General features: G+C 48.8%; 2 protein-coding genes across 11 annotated transcripts in view; one reads left to right on the forward strand and one right to left on the reverse strand.

Moving 5' to 3' along the window:
* Positions 1–1,010, forward strand: part of Cog4 (component of oligomeric golgi complex 4) — a 30,115-nt gene extending 29,105 nt beyond the window's left edge. Inside the window, exons 18-19 of one of the 2 annotated variants that reach the window (XM_005318404.4) lie at positions 108–236; positions 452–1,010. In XM_005318404.4, coding sequence (XP_005318461.1) covers positions 108–236; positions 452–586 — 264 coding nt within the window. In that variant the 3' untranslated portion in view covers positions 587–1,010. Of the gene's footprint in view, positions 1–107; positions 237–451 lie in introns of those variants that run through there. The other variant, XR_002483230.3, reaches the window with a different exon arrangement.
* Positions 1,011–1,446: 436 nt separating this feature from the next.
* Positions 1,447–21,482, reverse strand: Fcsk (fucose kinase). 9 transcript variants are annotated; one of them, XM_013366535.4, is made up of 25 exons: positions 21,395–21,482; positions 19,658–19,717; positions 16,570–16,674; positions 16,130–16,281; positions 14,967–15,017; positions 13,460–13,585; positions 13,020–13,092; positions 12,510–12,607; positions 12,019–12,099; positions 11,348–11,467; positions 10,999–11,170; positions 10,463–10,575; positions 9,815–9,916; positions 9,538–9,708; positions 9,042–9,106; positions 8,260–8,630; positions 7,425–7,635; positions 7,106–7,272; positions 6,798–7,019; positions 6,145–6,288; positions 5,867–5,986; positions 3,230–3,417; positions 3,049–3,148; positions 2,301–2,524; positions 1,447–2,129 (listed from the first exon to the last, which is right to left on the reverse strand). In XM_013366535.4, the coding sequence occupies exons 3-25, from the start codon at positions 16,649–16,651 to the stop codon at positions 2,043–2,045; spliced, it is 3,240 nt and encodes a 1,079-aa protein (XP_013221989.1). In that variant the 5' UTR covers positions 16,652–16,674; positions 19,658–19,717; positions 21,395–21,482; the 3' UTR covers positions 1,447–2,042. The 9 variants fall into 9 exon arrangements, with proteins under 9 accessions (XP_013221989.1, XP_040135597.1, XP_077888768.1 ...); XM_040279663.2 differs by having other exon boundaries at positions 21,149–21,428; XM_078032642.1 differs by having other exon boundaries at positions 21,145–21,428.
* Positions 21,483–26,041: the final 4,559 nt, after the last annotated feature.

Here is a 26,041-nt window from a genome sequence, read left to right on the forward strand (position 1 = left end):
TGGCACTGCCTGAGGCCCAGCTGGCCTTGTCTCTCAGTTCTGAGGGCAGTTGGAGACTAGTGCTGCTTGTCCACCTTAAACAGAACGTTGGCTTGTGTTCTCTTCAGCTGGGTGGTCTCCAGTTTGACAAGGAGCTGAGGTCACTCATTGCCTACCTTACCACCGTGACAACCTGGACCATAAGAGACAAGTTTGCCCGGCTCTCCCAGATGGCCACAATCCTCAATCTGGAGCGGGTATGTGGAGCTTCCTCAGCCTAGCCAGGAAAAGAGACTGGAAAGAGGCAAAAACAAAATTTTGGATCCCTGTCACTTTCTCATGTCTATCAGCAGCCCTACCCTGTGGGGAACCTTCCCCTTCCTAGGTACCCTGCTTTGCCCTTGGTGGAGCCCAGGGCCTTCCCTCAGGATAGCCCCCCACCTTGCTGAGTGGTTTCTCTTTTTACACACAGGTGACTGAGATCCTAGATTACTGGGGTGCCAACTCTGGCCCACTGACATGGCGCCTCACCCCTGCTGAAGTGCGTCAGGTGCTGGCTCTGCGCATAGACTTCCGCAGTGAGGATATCAAAAGGTTGCGCCTATAGCTGCCAGAGTGAGCCCAGCCAGCCCATCACCCTTCAAGGACTGGTTCCTCAGTAGCCATAGCCAAGGAGCGATGCGAGGCTGGCTGGCTTCAGGGAGCTCCTACAGCTCAGGACTATTCAACTATGGACAGCAGGAAAACAAGGCCTGGACTTACTCCATTCTTGGCCCTCAGACCTAGCTGGGTGGTGCTTTGGGAACAACCTTTCTCCACCAAGAGAGATGGGAGGGCCAAGGCAGGAAGCATGTGGCCCAGGCTAGCCTTCTGCATGGGTGGTCATTCTCTTACCCACAAACACTGCAGCGAACATGCTGCCCCTGCCAGCACCTTAGAGGACTTGGGTGCATCTGGGGACTTGGGAATTAGGTTTGACTAGAGGCTGTGATGTTTACAAATAAACATCAGAATAAAGACACTACTAAGGGGCTGGGGATGTGGCTCAAGTTGTAGCGCACTCGCCTGGCATGCTTGTGGCCTGGGTTAGATCCTCAGCACCACATACAAAGATGTTGTGTCCGCCGAGAACTAAAAAATATTAAAATTCTCTCTCTCTCTCTCTCTTTAAAAAAAAAGACACTACTGAGATGCCACAGTGTGCTGGTTCCAGGCAGGGCAGGTCTTCCAGTTGTACTGAAATGTGAAGTTAAATGCCTAAGACCTCAGCCTCTTCCCACACTTAAGGCAGTACCCAGCCACCTCCAGGACCCACATGTCCACAGACGCCCTCATTCAATCCTATTTTCTCACCCCCATCTTGGACCTTCAGTTCCAGAAGCTGGATCACACCAGGGCCGTTTTCCTACAGTGCCAAGAGAAGTGGGAATTGCTCCCAGCAGGAACAAGAAAGCTTTCTGAGAACCATGAAGGGCAAAGTGAATTTATTCCAAGATGTCCTTCTTGAGAAGCCATTGCCCACAGGCACTGGGTCCTTTAGCACTGTCTTTAGTGTTTCTGGTTAAGGCCTGGGTGGGTAGAAAATTGCTGCAGGACCCCATGGAGCCCCACCCTCAACCCACTCCCCCAGAAGAGCTGAGGAATGAGGGTTACGCATGTCTCCAACACTAAAACAGGCCACAGGAAATGACTCAAAGGGCCTCTCCAGGGTTGGCCTCACCAAAGGATTCCTTAGCCACCTGGTGTGGCTGGTTGTCATTCCCTTCCTCCAGGGTCCTAGTGGAGAAAAAGCCAAGGCCTACACTGGGATACAGAATTTGTAAAGGCCACATAGGACACAGCTTAGAACATTCCTGAGTTCAGATGGAGCAGAAGCCAAGCCTCAGCTATTGTCAGCCAGGATGTACAGTCTGTCCCTAAGCATTGCCTCACTTGCCCAAGTCTTGCTTCCTTTGGAAACAGATTCAAAAAAATAAATGGGGCATAGCAGGCTGAGATTTCCCACAGGGGAAAGAGGTAAAGGAAAGACAGCTCCAGGTGTTGCCCAGCTTCATTGCAAAGCATCAGGAGGAGGCCTCATTCCTTAGAAGTTGCAGGCTCAAGCCCTGAGTATCCACTTCTACCAGGTGGACGCTGTAGTTGCCAAGGCCCTGGAAAGGAGAGAAGGTGCTTAGAGGCCTCTGAGCAACTCTCAGGCCTTCTAGAGGCTGGAGTAAGGCAGCAGGACCAGGGGGACTTGTAGATGCAGTCCCTGGTGAGTTGGTAGGCTCCAGTGAGGTGTCTCACCCCCACCAGCTACCGACCCTGACACCTTGTTGTACCTGAGTCTTGGCCAGCACAGCTTCCAAAGCCTCCTTCTGCCGTGGCTCCTTGGTCAACAGATAGAGAAAGCCCCCACCACCTGCCCCTGCCAGGCTCTGGCCATGTACATGTGGAGCCAGGACATCCATCATTCGCCGCACAGCCAGGGGCTCACAGCCTGGAGCCATGAGCTTCTTCTGTTCCCAGTATGAGGTCAGGTATTGTCCTAGTAGAGGCAGGCTTCCTGGAGTTGGGGCAAAGAAGGGAGTGGCATGCCTGGGCCAAGACACTCAACACCCACTGGTAGAGGAATGCAGTGCAAAGAGGCACTATACCGGTGTCCCGATTATCCCAGTGCTGCACTGGCAGGAAAGAGGAATAATAAAGCTCACTACACAGGGCTGAGGACTAATCCACACAAAGCAACTGACATGGTGCCCACCCAGCATAGTCAGTATTCAGAAAACACTGTAGCCACACACTTGGAGCCCTGCTTAGCTCTGACTTCCATGCAACAGGATTAGCCTCTTTCCTCATCTGCTTCCTGTTATGTGGGACTGAAGGGCCTTTCTCATGAGTCAAGTTTTGTCCACATGGTTCCTATCTTACGTGTGAGATCCTGGAGGGGACAGACAGAATGCTTCCATCCCTGGAGGCCTTCATACCTTGAGCCTATGCCAAACCTAGAAAGGCCCCTAGCCTCTAAGATCCATAGTGTCAAGGCTCCTGCTCTTCATGCCCCAACCTCCCTTGGAAGGAACACTTCACCTTGGCGGAAGGCTTCTGCACACTCCTTGGTCTGCTGCACCAGACTGTGGGCATTCTGTACCACAGCAGGCAGCCGGGCATACCAACTCCTCAGCACATCCTGCAGGTGGAGCAGAAGAGGTGTGATGAAGACCCAAGCCCCACTGTGCCACTGCCTCCCTCATCCTAGGCTTGGGCTCACCTGAAGTAGATTCCGTGCCAGGCGGGTTTTGCCAGTGTACACCAGGAGCAGGTGGTCATTGAGCTTCTGGACAAAGCCCTCGGGCACAGTGATCTCTTCGACCTCCACCTTCAGTGGCAGCTGGGCCCGGGAGTGCCCCATCTTGATGCCAGGCATTAGGCCACCCACCTGGTCCTGCCAGCCACCTCCTGCAATCCCAGGGCCCTATCATTCTTGGAGCCTAACTGGCCCAACTTCACTATTCCAGCACAAGCTCCTGACCCTGCATCCATGGCTGGGACCAATATGGGAAGACAGTTCCCCCAACTCCAGCTGGGACAGGTAAGCTATTCAGCTTCTTTCCCCAAACCTGGGAGCAGCCCAGTCCCAGCAAGGGAGAAGGCTGCAGTCCAGGGCCAAGTTTGGTATTCACAGGCCTCAGTTTGGAATTCAGGTAAACCATATCAAAGAACAACTGTAACTAACCCTCCCTTCCAGGGAAGTTACAGCCAGAAGAGAGGGGATAGTAATTCCCGTAGCTAATGGTCCCCTCTCATCTTGTCTTCTCAGTTTATGTTGGAAATAAACTTTTCAGCATCTCTCATTTTTTTAATTTAACTTCAAAGATGAATACATCTTGCTTTAGTAATAAAAGTTATGAATTTCTTCCCTTTGAAGCTATATAAGTGACAAATTTGGGCAAAGTAGCACATGCCTATAGTCCCAACTACTTAGGTTAAGGCAGGAGGATCAACATCATTTATTTAAAAATAAATAAAAGTAACTAAGCACAGTGATGCACACCTGTAATCATAGCAGCTTGGGAAGCTAAAAGCAGGAGGATTACAAAATCAAGGCCAGCCTCATGAACTTAGAAAGACCCTGTGAGATTCTCAAAATAAAAAATAAAAAGGGCTGGGGATGAAGCTCAGTGATAAAGTGCCCCTCGGTGTAATTCCCAGGACCAAAAACAAACAAACAGAAGTGGCCACATGCCATGGCACATACTTGTAATCCCAGCAACTCAGGAGGCTGAGGTGAAAGGATCACAAGTTCAAGGCCAGCTTCAGCAATTTAGTGAGGCCCAAATCAACCTAGCAAGACCCTGTCTCAAAGTAAAAAATTTAAAAAGGACTAGGGATATAGCTCAGTGGTAAACTGCCCCTGGGTTCAATCCTTGGTACCAACAAAAAATTTTAAAATACTGAAAGAACTTAAGTTGCTTCTGAGACAGGCTTTTGATAATTGAGAAAGGGCCTGAAAGGATTTAAAGTACAGAATGCAAATGGCAAGAGGCAACTGGAACTTTCTAACTAAAAGACAGTGATAGGATACAATTCAAAATGTTAAAAACCCCTTGAAATGCACACCTCTCCTTCAGAGCACTTAGTGTGGTTTAACATGATACACTCACTAAAGTGGTTATTGATTAATGTTAATCTTCTTTATGTGCTATGACTTTTTTTTTTATAAGTGCCTTTTATTTTTATTTATTTATTTATTTAGAGAGAGTTATTTATTTATTTTAGTTTCCAGTGGACACAACATCTTTGTATGTGGTGCTGAGGATCGAACTCCGGGCCTCAGGCATGCCAGGCGAGCACGCTACCGCTTGAGCCACATCCTCAGCCCCTACACTATGACTTTTAAAAGCAAGAACCGGGGCTAGGGATGTGGCTCAAGGGGTAGCGCGCTCGCCTGGTATGCGTGCGGCCGGGGTTCGATCCTCAGCACCACATACAAACAAAGATGTTGTGTCTGCCGAAAACTAAAAAATAAATATTAAAAATTCTTTCTCTCTCTTTAAAAAAAAAAAGAAACTTTAAAAAAAAATAAAAGCAAGAACCATGTTTTTCCTCATTTGATCCCCAGTAGATTCTCAATAAATACTGTCAGTTGACCAAATGAAGAACTTGAATAGCACACCCCAAAGGAAACTGAAAAGAACTCTCTATCTAACCCTTTCACTAGTGACTACCTGATATGGGCTATGAGTCATTTCAATGAAAGCAGAGGGCTGGCTGCAGAGGAAGAGGAGTATGGCTGCCATAATCCAGCATTTGTGGCAGTTTTATTCCAGAGCCATGCTGGAGACCAGGCCTGGGTGAACAGAACAGCCTAGGATCTGGAATCAGACAAGTCCCTGACTGCTCTATTGATGCATGATTCCAAGGCAACACAGAAGTCAGGAGGAGAGAAGCCTGGTGCCAGGAACATCCGATTAGATCATATCCTTGGTTGGCCCTTGCTGCTCCTCCATATGGCTGGAGAGCAGCAGGGGTACAGATGACCAAGAAAAAGGCACATTGCCAGAAGGGCAGGCTGAAGTCTCTCCTTCACTCCATACTGTTTTCCCCACTGACCCTGAAGGACAGTCTGGAAGCGGGAAGAGTAAGAGAAACTAGTGACTGGTGCCCACAGATACCCAACACACATGAAAAGCGCAACAGATTCTGGCACTTAGTAGGTGGTTATAAGACATCAGCTCCTTCAAGGTACAACATTTCAAGTTGAAAACCACTAGAGAATATCAAAATGATAAACTATAACCATTTTAAGGAGCAGTACAGTTATGTGGCTGCTGGAAAATTCCATGTAAACTCAGGGGATCTCCCCAAGGCCTTGGGAAAGACGGCTCCACCCTGGGCCATCTCCTACCTGTGGTGAGCACCTGCTCCAGGTGTAGAACTGCATGTATCAGGGCTTCCATGCCCACCACTCGGCCTGCAGCCCGCTGCAAGGCAGCCAAGGCAGCACCTGCCAGGATGCTGCTGGTACCTGCAGGGCACAAAGGAAGGCACTAGACATGAACCACCTCTGCCGGGCCAATCCTGCCCCACTCTTTGGCTGTGCAGAGGTTAGGGAGGGGGGGTTGCAAGCCAAGCTAGAGAGCTGTGATAGGGCAGGTGGGCAGCAGGGAGCCAGGGCCCACTCACCAAGGCCGGAACCATGGGGCAGCTCAGACCAGGTGTGCAGCTCAAAGCCACCCCCAAAGGTATGCAGCAGTTGTTCACGCAGTGGGCGCTCAGAGTGGACATGCACAATCCCCGCACAGATAAAGGCTGCCTTCAGGAGGGCTCCTTTAGAGGAATAGGCACAAAGTAAATAATTTGGTTTCTTGTGACACAAATCAGACATCCCACCAAACCTTGCAACTTCCCAGTCTGGGATAGGGTTCATCTGGTGGAACAAAAGTCCAGCAGCAGCACAGGCCCATCCTCAAGCCACAATAGGGCCTCTAACATGGGCAAAAGTGTCATCTCTATTTCTTTTTTTTTTCCCAGTTGCAAATGGACACAATACCTTTATTTATTTGTTTATTTTTATGTGGTGCTGAGGATGGAACCCAGAGCTTCACGCATGCTAGACAAGTGCTCTACCGCTGAACCACAACCACAGCCCCTCATTCTATTTCTTATGCCTGTATGTGCCTAGGCAGCGTGACTTCCAGCCCTTTCCTTTCCTTTGGGGGCTCTTCAACCATACTGGCTAGGTCCCCGGAGCCTGCAGTCCTATCTGGAGAGAGCTCCAGGTTCTGCCCCGACCCTGGCTGGCTGCATATGCCATCCCCATCCACAAATGTCCTGACCTGGGGCATGGGGCTGGCAGTAATCCTGCAGATCGTCCAGGCTCCGGCACACTATCTTCACAGCCATCTGATCCTGCCGAGGCCCCACGGCCAGCCACAACTCAGGTTCTAGGATTCGACGTGCCCTGGCCCCAATAGGCCGGCGGCCATCTACTCGCACAGCCAGGCCCAGCACTGCCCCACCATGCTCATAGGCAAGCGGTGGTGTGTCACTCCAGCCCCCTGTAGAAGTTTGACAAGCTGATCATGGAGCCTGCCAGCCTGGCCCTGTGTGATTACTGTCACCCCTAACCCCAAAAGGAGCTCACCAGAGAAATCCACACGGGCTGGACACTCAGCTATCACCCACTGCCCAAGTGCTGGCAGCTCCACTGGCTCCATGGAGACAAAGTGCTGGGCTGTCATCACAGCCTGGCGGATCAGGATCTGCCCAGCCCCCTCATAGTGGCGGGCAGCTCGCACTAATAAGGCTGGCCTGCCCAGAGGGAAGGAAGATAGCAACGTGGCACCTCAAGCTGGGGGCAATTACCTGGATGACCCACCTGTCTCTGGGCTTCCACCATCAAGGGCTATTTCCCTGGATGGCCAGGGGCTTCTCAAAGGGTTGTGACTTTCATTAGTACCCACCTGCTCAGCCATTTGTCCCTCTCCTGGGCAAGTGCCTCCACACCCGCTGCCAGGTCTCCGCACTCCAGGTATGAGAAGGGCCGCATCCATTCAGGATTCGCAGCTGGCCCACTCCGTAAGCCTCCCTGGCCCTCTGCCATGCAGCTCAGTACATCTGCCACACAGGCCAGAGCACGTGCTACCACACCAGGATCTCCTGCCCTCGCTGCAACTGGGGGTTAGAAGTTAGGGATGTCAGGGAAGGAGCTTATCTCCAACACCCTTTGCTCCCAAAGACTACTCAACAGTCCCCAAACACTCTGGATCCCTCACCCCTGCCTGTGAATGTACCCTATTCTCTGCCCGGCAAGAAGTTCTCATCTTGACAGCTCCAGCCCAAATGTGCTTCTTCACTCTGACCCAGGACACCCACAGCAGTTAAGCACTCAGGTTCAGCGGTCAAACCACCCAGGTTCAAGCTCAATCTCCCCAGCAACTAGCTGTGTGGGAGAGTGACTTAAACAGGGACCATTAATATTTCACAGTTCCAGTGCTTTGTGGAATGAGGCACTACCTCCAAAGTAAAGGCTCTAAGCCCCCAGAAAATATGTCTGGGGCCTCAGACATACACCCTGGCACCCAGCATAGAACATGCAAGTTTGCTCATGTTTCTAGGACCCAGAGACTGAACAACCAGGCCATAACCCTGACCAAACTCCCCACGGACAGAGATGAAGTTTCCCAAAAAGCTAAGTAAACCCCATTGGGTGTCTCCACTGCTGTGGAGTCACATGGCTCCTAGTCATGGCAATTGGCGCATAGGGCATGCAGGACCAGAGACCCTGGGCTGACTCACCCTGGTCCAGTGTGGCCAGCAATAGCCCAGAACAGCCCTCGTGGACAGCAGCCCGGATTAGTGGGCACAGGCTGAGGTCCTGCCGGGCCTCCAGCACATGCTGTGCCTTATGCAGAGCTTGGCGGAAGAACAGGTCCCGGCGGGAGGCCAGTGTGGCTGCCCGGTCCAGGTGCGGCTGCAACTGCTCCCAGGACAGGCGCCAAGAGGCTCGCCAGGCCCTCAGGGCTTCACCCCCATCCTCTGGGGGATCCAGCATCCATAGCATGTCCCGGGGCCCCAGAGCCCTCAAAGGATGGAGCACAGGAAAAAGGCGGGCACTGAGAAGACAACGCTCTGCAGGGGGTGTGTCTGGGTCCCACAGGTCCCAATCTCTGAGGTGGGGAGAATCACATTAGTAAGAGGGAAGCCAAGGGTGCCTCCTCCCAAAACCCTGACCTGCCTGTCAATTCATGGGGACAGTATAAACTCCTCCAGGGGCAGCACAGAGGACAGTTCAGAAAGCAAGGCCATGCTCCACAGGTCACTGAACAAAAATCTAAAAGTCGGAGCATACCCAGGGGTTTGGAGTTGCCCAGAGGGAAAAGTACTGGTAAGGATCCAGCTGCCCCAAACTACCCCAGGCCTGGAGGGATGGTAAGGGGAATGGTAAGGGGAATGGTAAGGGGGATGATAAGGGGGATGGTAGGGGGGCTGGGGCTACTGTAGGGCAAAGAAAGGAATAAGTCATCAAGAGGCCACCCTAGTTGCCTGGGCCCCCAGAGCATGCCAAGGCATCAGCTTACCGAATGCCTGTCTTCTTGAAGAATTCATTCCAGGACATGTTGAGATATGTGCCTTCCCCCTGTCTCTGGGGGAAGAGGAGGAAGCAGTCAGGGCTGTGGGGACCCCAGAAAAGGATTAGGGATTCTAGGCCAGAGGGCAGACAACTGCTCCAGCAAGGACTAGAAGAGATGTGGGCACACAGCTAAGCAAATTCTGAAAAGACCTCGATACTCTGCTTGGGTGCCTAGAATTTGGAGCAAAATCTGGAGTTCCACATTTGATCTTTCACAGCTGACTCTGTCTCTCTGATTCTAAGTCTCCAGCCTGCAAAATGGGGGGGAAAAAATCACCCAACCCACTCACAAGGCAGACAAGCAAGAGGCAAAGGCCTGTTGGGACCTCCTGGCCATAAGCACCCACAGTCTACTGCTAAGGCCAAGCCTCAGAGGTCCCAGGGTGGGGTGAGGCCCTCAAAGCCTGAAGATGGGGGTGAGGAGATATAAGGCAGATACCTACTTCCCAGCTGTCCAGGCGGCCAATCAGGGTGAAGGCACAGCCTAGGGAGCCAGGGAGCCGCACATGGTGTCCCTGCAGGACAAGGTCATGCAGCTCCAGGCCATGTAGTGCCTTGGACTGTGCTACATCCAAGCCACTCACAAAGCAGCCAGCACCAATGTGAATGGGTCCCTGGTAAGGAAAAGGAGAGGCATCTTGGGTAGATAAGCACACAGGCAAGCCCCCAACATGTAGGACACTGGCCACTCTCGCCCCTACCCATGCTCGAAGGCCTCACCCGCAAATGGCAGTGCTGCAAGACACTCCCAGGCCCCAGGTGAATGGCACCCTCCAGCAGGCAGCTGACCACAGAGCTCCTGGCTCCCAGGAGCTGTAGTTCCTGTGAAGCCAAGGAGAGAGGTCTTAAGGTTGAGGACTCAGGGCTGGCCTGACCCTCCCCAACAACAAAGCATCTGGGTATTGAACATAAGGCCCACTGTTCCCATGTCCTTTGGCCAGCCAGACCCCTCTCTGGACCTGCCCTGGCCCCAGCTGAGGCCTTTCCGATCTCACCTACCCAACATCCTCCAACCCCAAGGCCACCTCTGAATTAGCCTGCCCCTTTCCTGAGCATCATGGCACTAACCTAGGTCCATATCTTCATATGTACCTCTCTCCCCAAGCAGACCCCACAGAAAGGTTGTCGTTAGTTTCTCAATCAGGCGAACCATAATGTAAAATCCTGACTTGGTCACTTAGCAGTTCTGTGGCCTTGGGTAAGTTACTCAGCCTCTCTGAGTCTCCCATGCCTCACGTATAATAGAGATGAAAACACCTACACTCCAAAGTAATTTGTTCAAGGTGTATTGGTCCCTCCCTGAAGCCCACATCCCACCCGACCCAAGGCACCCAGCAGGTCTACCTCTAAGGAGTAGGTAGGTCTCACCTCCACCTGAGAGTGAATGATCTGGGGCCCAGAGACCCCAGGCAGTGTGAATATGTGCAGGAATTCACTAGCTGAGGTGGTCATGTAGCTATAACTGCCGTCAGGGATATACACTGTAAAGACAAAAGTATGACCCCAACCCCATGCCTGCTGCGGGTCAGGAGCCAGACTGGGTCTCCTGCCAGCAGAGACACCTTCATCAGACACCTCCCCAACCTCCCTCTGCACACACTGCAGCTCTGGCAGGGCAGCTGTGGTGATGAGCCTATTGGGCTAAGGGGAACCTGAAGTCCAGAGGTTCCACAACCTGCCCAAAGCCCCACAGCTAACAAGTGGACACAGCAGGATTGCAGTCCAAAAAAAAAGAAAAGCAAATTTGGGAGAAGAGGTATCTCAGTGGAAGGGCTCTGGATGGGGAGGGTGTGATTGTCTAGTCTATGAGACAGGCTGCCTGGTCCAGAATGCAGGGACAGCCTCATTCTGGGGGTCCTCCCTCCCAGGATCTCTCCAACTCAGAGCCAATGGACAGTACCCACCCATGGTGAGTGGCTGGTCACGCAGCTCCCTCCACAGCTGAGCCCGGGCACCCTGCAGGTAACCTGCTATCTCCATGTCACCCTGCCCCATTTCTGGGGGCCTCCCAGCCAAGAAGTCCTCCCTCTTCACATTTCGAGCCATGCAGAACAGGATGTCGAAAAACAGGGACAGCTAGAGCAAGGGTAAGAAGCATAGCTATTGGTGGGGCAGGGGTTGGGACCCACAAGCCCAAGGTTGAGCTAGGATGGTCCCATCAGCAGAGATACTGATCCAGAGAGAGGAAGGGGCTGAGGTCATGCACCACTTTGTCCCCATCCAGGGACCCCTACTAGCTGCCCTCCCCGTTACCTGAACAGGCCGGGCTCCAGAGTCCAAGCCCATATAGGTGCAGGCATCTAGAGGTGGGCTCACATGGGTGGCCAAGAGGTGTTCAGCAGTCTCCACAGAGAAGAAGACAACCCCAGAGACCTGGAAAGGCCCCCAAAAGGGTCAGGTAGCACAGGTGCTGAGACCAGGCTCAGGGATGAGAGGCTGGGCCCAGGGAGGACAGATGCCACACCAGTCCCAGTCTTCTGAGCCGCCCCAGCACCTAGACTCCAGGCATACTTGGGGCAGCTCCCACCAAGGCACCTTTCAGTACTCTTCCCAAGCCTAGTTCTCCACCTTCCCCATGGTCCAGTCCCCAACACTTCGCCACTACTCCCACCCTGTCCTTCATTCTAGAAAAATTCTAAGTTTGCTTCTCTACATCCTGCCAACTGCATTCCCTGACTTCCTCACATTCTGGTTCTAGGCTTTCTGGTTCAGGACAAACCCCAAATTCCAAGGCTACCCCTTCCTCAGATTCTGGCTACAGCTGCTCCCCTAAAAGCCAGTTCTAGACCATCCTCAGATTCTGGTTCTAGCCTGCTCTGGAAGCTTCCAGAATGAGTGTGGTTTTTCCCCAGAGAGGAAAGCAAATTCTCCCTCCCATCCCAAAATGTCCTCAAAGACCCCCATCCGGAGCCCAGCAGCCATACCAGTGGCACATGCCCATCAGGCTGGATACACCGCCGTATCTCTGCATCAGTGCCCTGGTAGTAAATGTCCAAAACGAAGCCCTATGTGGGGGAGATGTTCAGAGTTGGAAAAGGGAGCAAGAGAGGACACAGAAGGCAATATTGCCATAGGTGTCAACAAGTGTTCTCCAAGTGAAAACTTATCATGCAAGTCTGGCAGGCAGCAGCACACTCAGAGGACACAAGCACCTAAGAGTTCTACCCACAGAGGGTGAGAACCAGCTTTAATTGTGGGCACTGCCTGGGAGCCCTACCTGAGCCTGGCAAGCAGTCAGAATGAAATGCATCTGTGGCAAAAGGTAAGTGAGCCCAGAGTTGTGGCCATGGAAAAGCACGGCAGGCTCAAGACCATGCTGGGACCAAGGACCAGATCAAGACCAGGACAAGGGGTTTCCTAATGCATGGGACTCCAAGGCCATCCCAGCCAGCTCAGCTGTCCCCAGAGGCAGTACCTGGGAGTCAGTGAAGTAGACACCATGATTCAGAGCATAAGTTGGGCTCCCAGGAAGAGCGATCACTCTGGCTCCCCGAAATCCGTCCCAGCTCATCCCTGTGGAGTAGCATATACAGGAGGCTCCCAGGGGCCCCAACCCAAGGCAAGGAACCCCCAGTTACAGAGAAGCAAAAGCCCAGGGCTGGGTTTCTGGGCACCTCTAAAGGGAATATGGATATAAATAAAAGGGAACATGGTTTCCAAAACCAAACGGACACTCCTTTAGAGAATAACAACCCTTGTCTCCCAAAGTACTTCCACAAAGCCCTGTGGGGTGGAAGAGGCAGCACTGCTGTGTCCATTCTATAGACAGGCATACTGAGTCGTAGCAAGGGAAAGCCTGCCTCCCTGGCTTCATCTCTATATCCTAAGCCTCCCTTCTGAAGGCCCAGAAACAGAATGGGCTAGAAAGGTAAATCCTGCCCTAGCTGTGGCAAGGGAAGGTGATCCCAGGCCCTTTCAGACTTACCAGGGTTTGAAGGAACAGACAGCAACATGTCAGTGCTGCAGACCCACACACCTGGGGGACAGCCTGGGCCCAGCTTCAGGGGACAGAAAAAAAAGAAAAAGAGAGAAAGCAGCTGGATGGCCTGGCCCAGCCCTTTCTCTACTCCCTCACAGGCATGTTGGCCTGTTTCACATGCCCCAGCAACAACCTCATCCCAGGGGAGTCTACTCCTTAAGTAACAGGGGCCTCTCAAGACCTATGGTACCAATGATCACCACCCTCTGTCCCACCTAGAGCACATCTTCCCCCAAGGAGGCCAAGACCAAATTGAGACAATAACAAATTAAGTACCTGAACTTTCTGGGGTCTCCTATTGAACTGGCACAGACCTTATCTGGTGGCACAGTATGAGAGAGGTGGCTCTAGTCAGAAAAAGGCCCCTGGGCCACCATGTGGCTTACCCGGTGGGTCATGATATCCAGCAAGCAGTCCAGGTTGCAGACCAAGGCCTCCACAGGGGCCTGGGGGTTCTCCACAGGGAGGCAGGTAAAGGCCCGGCCACAGTCATCAAAGGGAAAGTCTCGACCCTGGGTGGGAGCAGGGATTGGTGAAGGAGCTCTGGGGGCAGAAAAACTGGGACACCTCATCAGCTGTGCAAGGGTGGCAGGCATAGAGTATAAGATGTATAAAAAATGTTATCATAGCAATTTCCCTTACAATTTTTTTAATGAACATGATTACTCTAAAAAAAATTAGAAAATTCAAATATGCAAAAAGGAAAACTATCCCTCAGATACTAACTACTGCCCTAATTTGAGGTACATTCTATCAGACTTTAATTTATACTTTAAATGATTTTTTTTTTTACAAGAATGAGATGATTCTCTGGGTTGGGGTTGTGGCTCAGCGGCAGAGTGCTCACCTAGTACTTGTGAGGCGTGGGTTTGATCTTTAGCACCACATAAAAAATAATAAATAAAATAAAGGTATTGTGACCAACTACAACTAAAAAAACATTAAAAAAAAAAAAGAAGAAGAAGAAGAATGAGATGATTCTGGTAAGGCTGAGGCAGAAAGATAACAAAGTTCAAGGCTGATCTCGGCAACTTTTGAGACTCTGTCTCAAAATAAAATAAGGGCTGGGGACATAGTTCAGTGTAAGAAGACCTGGGTTTAGCCCAGTATCACCGAAAGAAAAAAAAAATTAAAACTGAGATCATTCCACACAAACTTCTGTCACAGGCCTTTTTCACTGAGCACTTGGAGTAAGCCAGACCCTGTTTTATGCATTCATGTGGGTCATCTCAGCACGTCCATAATCACATTCACATCTACATGAAGGAGGAGCTGTTGCTGTTCTTGCTTTATATGTGAAGACACCAGGATGTAGCTTAGTACTACAATACCTGCCTAGCATGCACAAAACCCTGTGTTCAACCCCAGCACCACACACACATACAACAGATGAAACCAAGATCTATAGTCTAGTGACTTGCCAAGATTACAGAGTTGGTAGGTCTCATTCTAGCTGAGCATGGTGGTGCACACCTGTAATCCCAGTAGCTCAGAATGCTGAGACAGGAGGACAGCAAGTTCAGCCTCATCAATTTAGTGAGGCCCTAAGTCACTTAGCAATACCTTAACTCAAAATTAAAAAATAAAAAGGGCTGAGAATGTAGCTCAGTGGTTAAGTAACCCTGAGTTCAATTCCTGGCACAAAAAAAAAAAAAAAAAAGTTTCATTCTAGGTCAATGCATAAAGATAGACCTTTTAATCTGTCTGAAGGACATACTGTATATATTTAGCCAGTTTCCGATTTTTGGACATTTTGATTGATTCTGATTCTTTGGGATTTGCAAAATGAACACCTTGCACATGTACAATGGTAGACAGTTCCTCAAGTTCCACCCAACCCTGAGAATCAGGATTCTGATCCTTTACATTGCCCATGCCCATAATTCCACTTACCATGTGTAGGATGAGGATCCAGGATGAATGCAGGACATCAGATGTGACCACCTGTCAAGAGAGAGAGAGCCCGTGGACAGAGGCCTTGAGTAAATGGCACCTGGAGGAAGACCTGTCTAAGGAGGGACTCCGACACAAGTCCACTCAGGTACCAAAAGGACAAAGACCAGGTCAAGACCAATGGCTCCAAACAGGGGAGAGGCAGCCCTGGCCTGGGTAAGGGAGCCAGCAGCTCTCTACCTAGGCCACCTCCCTGCCCTCGGTTTGGATAGGCAGCTGTAGGCAATGACTTGAGGCCATACAGCTAGGTGACTCAAGGAATGTCAGCTACTCAGCAACCAGTGTCCCCATCCCCTACCCATGCCACCTCTGTGACCACCCTCACTCTCCATGCTATGCATACAAGGTGACCAAAAGTGGCTGGGTGTGTGTGAGGACACTGACTCACATGTCCCAAAGGAAGGCCACATCTCAGTTCCAAACAAGTATGACTGACAACCCAGGATAGCAAGATCTTCGAACACTGCTTCTTGTTTGTTGAGTTTTTTGTTGTTGTTCTTTGTTTTCCATTACTAGGGACTGAACCCAGAGATACTCTTCCACTAAGCTATATGCCCAACCCTTTTTATTTTGAGACACAGTCTTGCTAAGTAGCCAGGGCTGGCTTCAAACTGGCAATTCTCTGCCTCAGCCTCCCAAGTAGCTGGGAATCTTCAAACTTTTAAAAAGCCAGAAAACCTCCCATTAAGATATTGGTTTCAGGGCTGAGGATGTGGCTCAAGTGGTAGCGTGCTCGCCTGGCATGCGTGCAGCCCGGGTTCGATCCTCAGCACCACATACCAACAAAGATGTTGTGTCCACCGAGAACTAAAAAATAAATATTAAAATTCTCTCTCTCTCTCTCTCCCTCTCTCTTTAAAAAAAAAAAAAAAAAAAAAAAAGATATTGGTTCCAACTTTCTAAAAACACTACAAAGGCAGACCCTGCCTTCTGCTCTCACCTGGACGGCATGGCAGGGATGAGTTTAGCCAAAGTACAGATTCTAAAACACAAGCCAAATGCTGACCTGGCCAGGGCAACGGAGCCAGAGAGGTGGAAATCTTGGAAATTATCTGATTCCAACAAGAACAGGGCCAGAGGGGCAGCAGCTGGGAATCACTCACAGTGAAGCCTGCACGGGCACTCAGGTGCTCAGCAGCCACCAGTAGCGCATTGAGGGTAGCTCCTCCACTGCCCACGCGTGTCTCAGGGTCCTCCACAGCCAGTAACAGTGTCCCAGTGGGGATCTGCTCCCGCTTCTGCCTCACTTCCAGCTCTGTGGTCAAAAAGTATGCTGAGACCTGTCCCCCAACCTCTCGGTCCAGGTCCAAAGCACCTGAGCAAGCCTAGAAATAGTCATTGATTTCTTTGACTTAGCTTTTCATATGGTTGCTTATCAGATAAGTAAGAGTAACCTCTCACTCCTATTTTACAAGTGAGAAAACAAGTACAATGAAGGGCCAGGTCAGATATGAGATCAGTTCCTGGGGCTGTAGGGATCTGGCAAGGGAGAGGATGGGGAAAGTTTACCTTGAGGGCAAGGTGGGGAGGGGGAGTCACCTACCTCTCTGGAAGACCTGCACACTGTCCTTGTACTGGCATGTCAGGATGATGACTGTCCAATCAACCTTCTTTGGCTGCTCCATTCTGGCCAAAGTGCAAGAACTTCCTGAAGCAGCAATAAATTGTTGTGTATGATTTTAATTGTTATACACTAAAATTCTTTCTGATATATAGTCCTATGAATTTTAATACAACTATAGATTATTGTGCTCACCATCACAAAAACTCCTTCACCCTATTACTTTTTTTTTTTAAATATTTTTATTAGTTGTTCATGGACTTTTATTTTATTTACTTATTTATATGCAGTGCTGAGAATCAAACCCAGCGCCTCACATGTGCTAGACAAGCGCTCTACCAATGAGCCACAACCCCAGCCCCACCCTCTTACTTTTTGGTCATACCCTCCTCCCTCCCTAACCCCCGATAACTATTCATCTGTTCTCCATAGCTATAGTTTTGTCTTTTCAAAAATGTCAGATAAACAGAATATGAACTTTTGAGATTAGCTTCTTTCCTTCAACATAATGCGTATGAGACACAGATTGATAGCTGATCCTTATCTTTTTTCTGCCAAGTAGCATCCCCTGGAGTGCAGGTACCACAGTCTATTCATTTGTTCACTCACTGAAAGATAGTTCAACTGTCTCCAGCTTTTGGCAATAATGAATAAAGTTCGTTCTTTCTTTCTTTCTTTCTTTCTTTCTTTCTTTTTTTTTTTTTTTTTTTTGGTACTGGGGATTGAACCCAGGGGTGTTTAACCACCGAGCCACATCCCTCCCTAACCTCCCTCCTTGCCTTTTTAATTTGGAGACAGGGTCTCACTAAATTGCTTAGGGCCTTGCTAAGTTGCTGAGGCTGGCCTCAAACTTGCAATCCTCCTGCTTCATCCTCCCAAGTCACTAGGATTATAAGTATGCACCACCATGACTGGCTAAAATGAAGTTCTTATTTAACCTTCAGGTACAGATTTGTGTGAGTACCATACTTCATTTCTCTAGGGGGACATGGGAAGTGGAATTGCCAAATCATGTGGCAAGCATGTTTTTTTGACTTTCTAAAATGTGAGTGAGTCAAGCCTGGTGGTACCTGTAATCCCAGCAACTGGGGGGACTACAAAAGGAGGACTGCAAGTTCAAGGTCAGCCTTGGCAATTTAGTGAGACCCTGTTTCAAAATAAAAAATAAAAAGGGCTGGGATATAACTCAGTGGGTTCAATCTCCTAATACCAATAATATAAAAATGCAGGTATGTAGCATTTCCTGTGAGAGCACACTTAGGAGATAGGAAGTGAGGCAAGTGGGACAGGGTTGATCTCTGGTCTCATCTTAAGCAAGGGGCTGCCTTTTCTGTAACAGGAGCCCCTCATCACTCAGTCACCAGCTTCGAGCTGGGGAAGAGATGGAGAGGAGCACCTAACCTCCCAGGTTCCCTAGGCTGGGGAGATTGCCTGGAAAGGGGGCAGCCAACACAAACACTAACTTGTGGGAGGTGTGCAAAACCTGTTGGAGGGGGCTGGGGATGTGGCTCAAGCGGTAGCGCGCTCGCCTGGCATGCATGCGGCCCAGATTCGATCCTCAGCACCACATACAAACAAAGATGTTGTGTCCGCCGAAAAAACTAAAAAATAAATATATAAATATTAAAAAATTCTCTCTCTCTCTTAAAAAAAAAAAGCCTGTTGGAGGAAATCCAGACACTCAGGGACCTCCTCTCCCAGAGGCTCTGAGGCAAAAGGGGTTGCACCCTACCCCTCAGTCATCTTCCTCCAAGGTACTGATAAGTGGTGGGAAAGTCCAGCCAAAGCTATGGCCTCACCCGTACCCCCAGGCCAGCCAACACTCTAACCCATGGGAAACCAAACTGACTCCAGAGCCTCTGCACTCCCACAACCATCTGTAGCTGGATCCTGAGATGTGCCCTAGTATTTGACTCTGGCAGGGATCTGCTACTATCCTACAAAGCAACACACCTATCACCTCTTCCCTCCAGCTCCTAAAGTTCAGTGTGAGAAAGGTCAAAGCAAGCCACATGCCACTGTCCAAGATGTGCCCTACATATGCATCCAGTGGTTAGCCCACACCCCAGCCAAAAGCCAACTTGACACCTGAATCTCAGCAACCAGTCTCTTCTTATACCCGACTCAGCTGCCTCCAAGCTCATAGTTATGGCTGATTTAGCAACTCCCACGCATCTCCCGACTTTCAGGAAAAGCCTCTGTCTACTGAAAGAAATTGCTCTGCTCCCTGCTCAGCCCAGGGGGGTAATCCAAAGAAATCTGACCTAGAAAATTTAGCCAGGCACCTGAGGGCAAACACATTCCCTAGGATGCCCACGTGGCTCTCCCTGTGAAGGGAACAGCAAGGAACTCCACTGTGGCCACAGTTCACTGTGTGGCCTAAGGCATCTTGAACCCTCTAGGTCTCCTGAGGCAGAGAGTATAACTGACAGACACATTCCCACCCCCCACACCCCCTGCAGTCTGAATCTACCTTCCTGTCTACATGGAGGCTACTCTCCACAAACTGCTCCCCACAAATTCCTCAGGGTAGACCCAGACTCCTCTGACAGCCTGACACAATGGCACATGCCTAGAATCCCAGCAACTCAGGAGGCTGAGGCAGAAGCAGCGCAAGTTCAAAGACAACCTTGATAACTTAGTGAGACCCTGTCTCTAAACAAAAAATAAAAAGGGCTGGAGATTTAAAAGAGCCCCTGGACTTAATCCCCAGTACTATAAAAATAAAATGTAAAGGGCTGGGGATATAGCTCAGTTGGTAGAGTACTTGCCTAGCATGCACAAGGCCCTGGGTTCAATCCTCAACACCACAAATAAATAAATAAATATTTAAATATTAAATATATATAATCAAGACTCCAGTGACAGGCAATTGTGGCTCCAGGACTCCCCAACTGAAACTGCTTTCCAACTGCATTGTAGTCTGAGCCTTCCAACCCATCCCTCCCTCCTTCCAGGACTCTATCACAAGGGTCAGACCTAGATCTCACATTGGCAGCTCTACCGCCTCCCCAGCTCGCTCCCCTTTTTCTTCCCCCAATAAAAGCTCATAAATCTAACCCCAACTTACTCTGTTTTTCCAAGGATCCAAACTAACATGAAGAAGATAATGTCATCTCCTCTTAGAAACCTAAGGGAAAAATCAATGTAAGAACCTCTAATTTGGGTCTGGGTGCAGTAGCACAAGCCTGTAATCCCAGACAGTTGGGAGGCTGAGGCAAGAGGATCACAAGTTCAAGGCTATCCTTAACAGCTTAACAAGGCCCTGTCTCAAAATAAAAAAGTAGGGCTGGGGTTGTGACTCAGTGGTAGAACACTTGCCTAGCATGTGTGAGGCACTGAGTTCGATTCTCAGCACCACATAGAAATAAATAAAATAAAGGTCCATCAACAACTAAAAAGTATGTTTAATAAAAATTTAAAAAATAATAATAATAAAAAAAATAAAAAAGGGCTGGGGATGCAGCTCAGTAGTTAAGCACCACTGGGTTCAATCCCCTGTACCAAAAAGAAAAAGGAAAGTTATCTCTTGTACCAAAAAAAAAAAAGTGTGGCTTAACAATGAAAACACTTGCCTGGCAATGTGATGCAGGCCTGTAATCCCAGCAACTAGGGAGGCTGAGTCAGGAGGATCTCAAGTTCAAAGTCAGCTTCAGCAAAATGGAGGTGCTATGCAACTCAGTGAGACCCTGTCTCTAAATAAAATACAAAATAGGGCCAGGGAAGTGGCTCAGTGGTCAAGTGCCTCTGAGTTCAATCCCAGTAAGGGATTAAAAAAACAAACAAACAAACAAACAGGTGAAAACACCCTGCCTTGCCTAAGGTCATACAGAGGTAGTAGAGGTAGGCAGGAGTTTCAAACTCCAGTATTTGTGCTCAGAAATACAGAAATCTTAGAACACACATCATAATTATTCCACTACTCTGCCCACTTTCTTTTTTTTTAATATTTTTAAGTTGTCAGTGGACCTTTATTTATATATATGTGATGCTGAGAATAGAACCCATTGTCTCACACCTGCTAGGCAAGCGCTCTACCACTGAGCCACAACCCCAGCTCCCTCCCTCTGCCCACTTTAAATAAAACTTCATCTGCTGAAGCTAAAACTTTTTTTTTTTTTTTTTTTTTTTTGGTGCTGGGGATTGAACCCAGGGCCTTGGGCTTGAGAGACAAGCACTCTTCCAACTGAGCTATACCCCCAGCATCAAAGATAAAACATTTTTTAATGTCCTCGGCAACACACTGATAGAGTGGGGGAGCCAGGGAGAGACTAAAATAATAAGGCCTTCTCATATATAGTGAGATGGGCCAGGCAAGGACTTTGCACATTTTAGCACCACGAAGAGGGGAAAAAAAAAAAAAAAAAAAAAAACAGGCTTAGAGAGGGCTCTAATTTGTTGCCTTCTGGAAAACAGGTAGAAAAGAAGCAATAATGTAAATTACACAAACGGCATGCCTTGGAGATTTGTGCATAATGATGAGACCTGATGGGGTAAACCGAGGCAGGAGGTGGCCTCAAAGTAAAATCAGAGCGGCGTCTGCATTCAGCGCCCCACCTGCCTCAGGGGTCGGGGGCGTGTCCCTCCGTGTCCCAGGCGTCCACAGTCCCCTAAACTTCCGCTGAAAGACCCAGGCCATAGGAGAGTAGGACAGCGGAAGTCCCCTGGTGTAGGTGAGCGCCCGAGGGTGCCGGCAAAGCTCTCGAGACTCTTCCCTGGGGGGACCCGGGCGTGCGGCGGGTCGCAGGAAGCGGTGGGAGCCCGCGGGAGAACTGCGGAGCGCCGAGGAGTCGCGCGCACCACGTACCTGCGGCCGCCGGGTGCTCTCGGAGCCAGCTCTTTAACGCGGGGCTGGCGTCGTCTCGCGGAGCACCCTGGGAAATGTAGTTCCGCCCTGCACCACTAGGATAGGTTCCCGCCGCCGGAGACGCGGCCCTGAGCCTGGGCTTCGGCCATCGTACAACTCCGCGCCTGTCTTTGCCAAAGGCGGCGTCTTGAGATCCCCGGGGAGCTGGCGTTCTCAGCTCCTCCCCGAGGAGCCTGTGCTTCTGAAACACGCAGGCCGGTTTTCTGTGACTCGAGGTTGCACGCTTGGGTGTATTGGGCTTTTTTTTTTTTTTTTTTCAACTCCCCTGGCCGAATCCTTGGACTGCGGTTCGAGCAGAGGTGGTGGGTGGGAATCACAGTTCTTGCGGGAGCTTAAGCAGCTACAGTTAGATTGATTAGCAGTTAGCAATGCTGCTCCTGATTTCATCACTTGGATTCTTTCGGAAAAAAACTTTCCAAATCTACAGTGGGAAGAGAAACTTCCGGAGCTTTTGCAAAAGTTGTGAATGGAAACATCCCAGAGTGTCAATTTCTAGGGTCCTGGAAACTAAAGTAGGCTCATCCATGTAATGAAATACAATGCAGCAGTTAGCTAGAAAGGCAGGGAACGATGTTCAAGACATCTTGTTAAGGAAAAAAGAAGCAAGTTGTAGAACAGACACTATGTACAGGAAGCCACTTGCGTAGAAAGTAATGCGTATGAACACAGCATACATAGGTACAAGAGCAGGACTGAGTGGGCTGGGGGTGTAGCTCAGCGGCAGAGCGCTTGCCTCAGACTCGTGAGGCACTGGGTTTGATCCTTAGCACGACATAAAAATAAATAAATAAAATAAAGTAATGTGTCCATCTACAACCTAATTAAAAAGCAGAACAGGACTAAGAGGAAAGCATCAAGACAGAGGCTGCTACAGTTGGGGATGGGCAAGGAGGACTTGAGCTTTATCTGTACTATTTTGCTTTCCAAATCTGGTGCCCTTAATAAATAGCCTGTGGGCTGGGGTTGTAGTTTCAGTAGTAGAGCACTGCCTAGCATGCCTGTGTCCCTGAATTCCAGCCGCCGCACCCCGGAATTAAAAAAAAAAAATAGCCCAAGAGGCTCCCAGGTTGATCTTTTTTGTACTGGGGATTGAGTTTAGGGCACTCCCACTGAGCCACATTCCCAGTCCAATTTTGAATTTTATTTAGAGACAGGGTCTCACTGAGTTGCTTAGCGCCTCAATTTTGCTGAGGCTGGCTTTGAACTCCATCCTCCTGTCTCAGCGCCCCCCCCAATCCTGGGATTACAGGACGAGGTCAGTTTTTTTTTTTTTTTTTTTTTTTTTTTTTGTATCAGGGATTGAATTCAGGGGGACTGGACCACTGAGCCATATTCCCAGACCCTTTTTGAATTTTATTTAGAGACAGGATCTCACTGAGTTGCTTAGCGCCTCAATTTTGCTGAGGCTGGCTTTGAATTTAAGGATCCTCTTGTCCCATCCTCTCAGTCCCTGGGATTATAGGCAATGGGCCGCCATGCTGGGCCACCATGCTGGGCCTGGCCTGAGGTCAGTCTTAATGGAAGTAGAGAACCCTGCTGTCACTCAATGTAACTTTGGCCAGTCACTTAGCTACTGTATCTCCCTGTCTCCATTTGTAAAATGAGTTAAACAGTATCAAATGACCACAATTCTTGTGTTTGCTTTACTCCATACTAAATACTACCAAATTTCTTTTTTTTATTATTTCTGCCATCATTATACCCATCCTGCTCCATTAACACAGAATTTTTGGTTTGTTCACTATTGTATCCTCAAGCCCTAAGACAGTGCCTAGGATGTTATAGTTAGAAACAATTTGTTTATTGAAGAGCAGACTTGAGTTTGGTTCCACCTTGAGTCATGTCCCCTTTTTTCTTGGCCCAGGCCTCATATCATTCCCTGACTTCAGTGCCTGCTCACTCTTCTGTGAATCCAAGAGGCCTCCAGGAAGCAAAGTGCTACCTCCCTAGTTACTCTTCTCAGCAATGCAGATCCCCAGCTCTGCAGCAGAGCGGCAGGCAGAGATGCCTGCTGCTGCAGCTTTGGCAGCACCTCAAGAACACAGATTGTGTCCCCAAGGAGCTCAGAAGCAAAGGGCAGACCTGGGTGTGGGGGAGGGACGGCTCCAGGGCTGTTCTAGCACTTCCTCACCTGAGAAACAAAGATATAAGGAAGGTTTATTTAAATGAAGTCCCCCTACTCTGGGTCTGGGTGGGTAGCTCAGTAGGTTTATCCCCAAACACTGCAGAAACAAAAAAAGAAGAAGCAAGATTCAATCCCCAGTGCCAAGAAAATAAAAGGAAGCCCTCAGTGCAATCTGTAACCAGTAGACAGACTCAAAACCATGTAACTTTTTGTATGTGGTCGGACTGTCTGGGGTCTACAGAGTGCAAAAGTACACTCTACTGGGCTGAGGATGTAGGTGGAATCTGTTCATTAAATCCGAGGGTGTGAAGTTGAGAATCTTCAGAGTTTCCAATCCTTCCTTTCTCTTGAGTGCTCAAGTCACTCAACCTCTTCGAGCCTCAGTTTCTTTGTCTGTAAGATTCCAATAGTATGTGCTTGATCAGGTGATTGGGAGGACTCGATAATCTAATGCACATAAAGTGTTTAGCACAGGGTCTGGCACACAGTAGGTATTATTAGATGTGAAGCTTAGGTGAGACAAAGCAAGAAAGTTCAGAGGTGAAGTGATTAGATTAGGAGAGTTGTAACATAATCAGTGGATAGTCCTATGATATGCATGAATTTGTCAGTAACTGTAGGCAGGTAGGGTGTGGTTGGAAGAAGTAGGTCACTGGCGGCTTGCCTTTGGGTCTTCTCAGCCCCAGGGCAATGAACTGGGTTGTCTATGGACTTAGACCTCTGAAACCGTGAGTGCCAAATAAACTTTCCCCTCCTCTAAAATAATTCTTGTAAAGTCTTTTGGTCTCAGCAGTGAAAAGGCTGACTAAAACAATAGGTATCCAACTCCTATTTATTTTTATTTCTTTATTTCCTTTTATTTTTTATTTATTTATTTATTTATTTTTATATTTTCCTTTTATTTATTTAGTTTTGACACAGTTCTCCCAGGGCAACTCTCCCACTTTTTTCTTTTGTGACAGGATCTCATTAAGTTGCTGAGGCTAGCCTCAAACTTGTGATTCTCCTGCCTCAGCCTCCTGAATTACTGGGATAACAAATGTCTCAACCTCACCCACACTCCTTAATCTTTTTTTTTTCAGGTGGTGTACCAGGGTTGAATTCAGAGAAACTCAACTACTGAGCCACATCCCCAGCCCTATTTTATATTTTATTTAGAGAGAGGATCTTCCTGAGTTGCTTAGCACCCCACTGTTACTGAGGCTGGCTTTGAACTCACAATCCTCCTGCCTCAGCCTCCCAAGACACTGGGATTACAGGCTCACACTCATTAATCTTAAGCAAACAAGCTTCCTGTGTGACAGAGTCCAGTAGCAGGAAATCTTTCTGAAAGCCACAAGTGCCTACAGAGATATCTTAGGTTGAAGTCCTAGATGAGGGCCAGAGACAGAGAGTCTTATGCAAGTGACTTATTGAGCCAGAGAGAATGCGGGACAGGGCAGAGGAAGAAACCAGCAAAGATACCAGTTCACCCAGGTCTAGCCCCAGTCTGATCTTCAAGGCTAATCTCTCTCAAAGGCAAGGAGATAGACTTTGTACCCCACATCAGCCATTCATGGACCTTGGGCCACTGGGGAGTAGGGGAAGAAAGCATACTTCCCAGGCATCTCTGGGCAAAGCAGCTCATGTAGGCTGAAAACAGTTCCCCAGAGGAGGTGAAGCTGGGACAAGCACTGAGGATGGGAGGCTACTGGAGTGAAGGGTTGACCCTGGGAGAGACACCAGAAGCACTTACACCTGGGGGACCAGTAAAGAGATGGAAACAGAAAGAAGAAAATGAGAAGATACTCAACTCTTCTAGTTTTTTTTTTTTTTTTAAAGATCGCTCTTTAAAAATATATATATATATATATATAAATAAAATAAAAAAATAATATAATAATATAAAATATAATATAATAATATAAAAAATAATATAATAATATAAAAAAATAAAATAATGATGTTGTGTCCAACTACAACTAATATATATATATATATGGTACTGAGGATCGAACCCCAGGGCCTCGAATGTTCTAGGTGAATGCTCTACCACTGAGCCACAATCCCAGACCTCTTCTAGCTCTTTCAAGGAGAAAATGAAAAAAAAAAAAGGTATAGATTTTGTCTTTTTATTGTGGTTATAATAACAGCTAATGTGAGATCTTCCCTCTTAGCAGGTTTTTAAGTGTATGCTATAGCACAATGTTGTACAGCCTGATGTGGTTTCAAGTAATTGAAACTCAGACTTGAAAGAATAACCAATCATCCAGCCTTTCCTGAGAGCTATTAAATGTACTTCATCATTAAGTGGTCCCTTTCCCCAAGGCCTGGGCATTGCCAATGCCAAACATCCTGTGCAGTATTTTCCAGAGGGATATTCTGTGGGATGTTAATAAGTGTTGCCACAGAAGTGCTGCCAATGAGCGGGGTGTAGTGACTGTAATCCCAGCAGCTCCGGAGGCTGAAGCAGGAGGACCGAA

The sequence above is a fragment of the Ictidomys tridecemlineatus genome, chromosome 15 (assembly GCF_052094955.1).
Source record: "Ictidomys tridecemlineatus isolate mIctTri1 chromosome 15, mIctTri1.hap1, whole genome shotgun sequence".
Lineage (NCBI taxonomy): Eukaryota > Metazoa > Chordata > Mammalia > Rodentia > Sciuridae > Ictidomys > Ictidomys tridecemlineatus.

Excerpts from the sequence above, each read along its gene's own strand:
- Fcsk (XM_021721724.3), bottom strand. The coding sequence starts at position 21,226 with ATGGCCTGGGTCTTTCAGCGGAAGTTTAGGGGACTGTGGACGCCTGGG. Across the intron at positions 8,631-9,041 it reads TTCAAGAAGACAGGCATTCG|AGATTGGGACCTGTGGGACC; the intron begins GTAAGCTGATGC and ends TCCCCACCTCAG. Across the intron at positions 2,130-2,300 it reads CTGTGCTGGCCAAGACTCAG|GGCCTTGGCAACTACAGCGT; the intron begins GTACAACAAGGT and ends TCTCCTTTCCAG.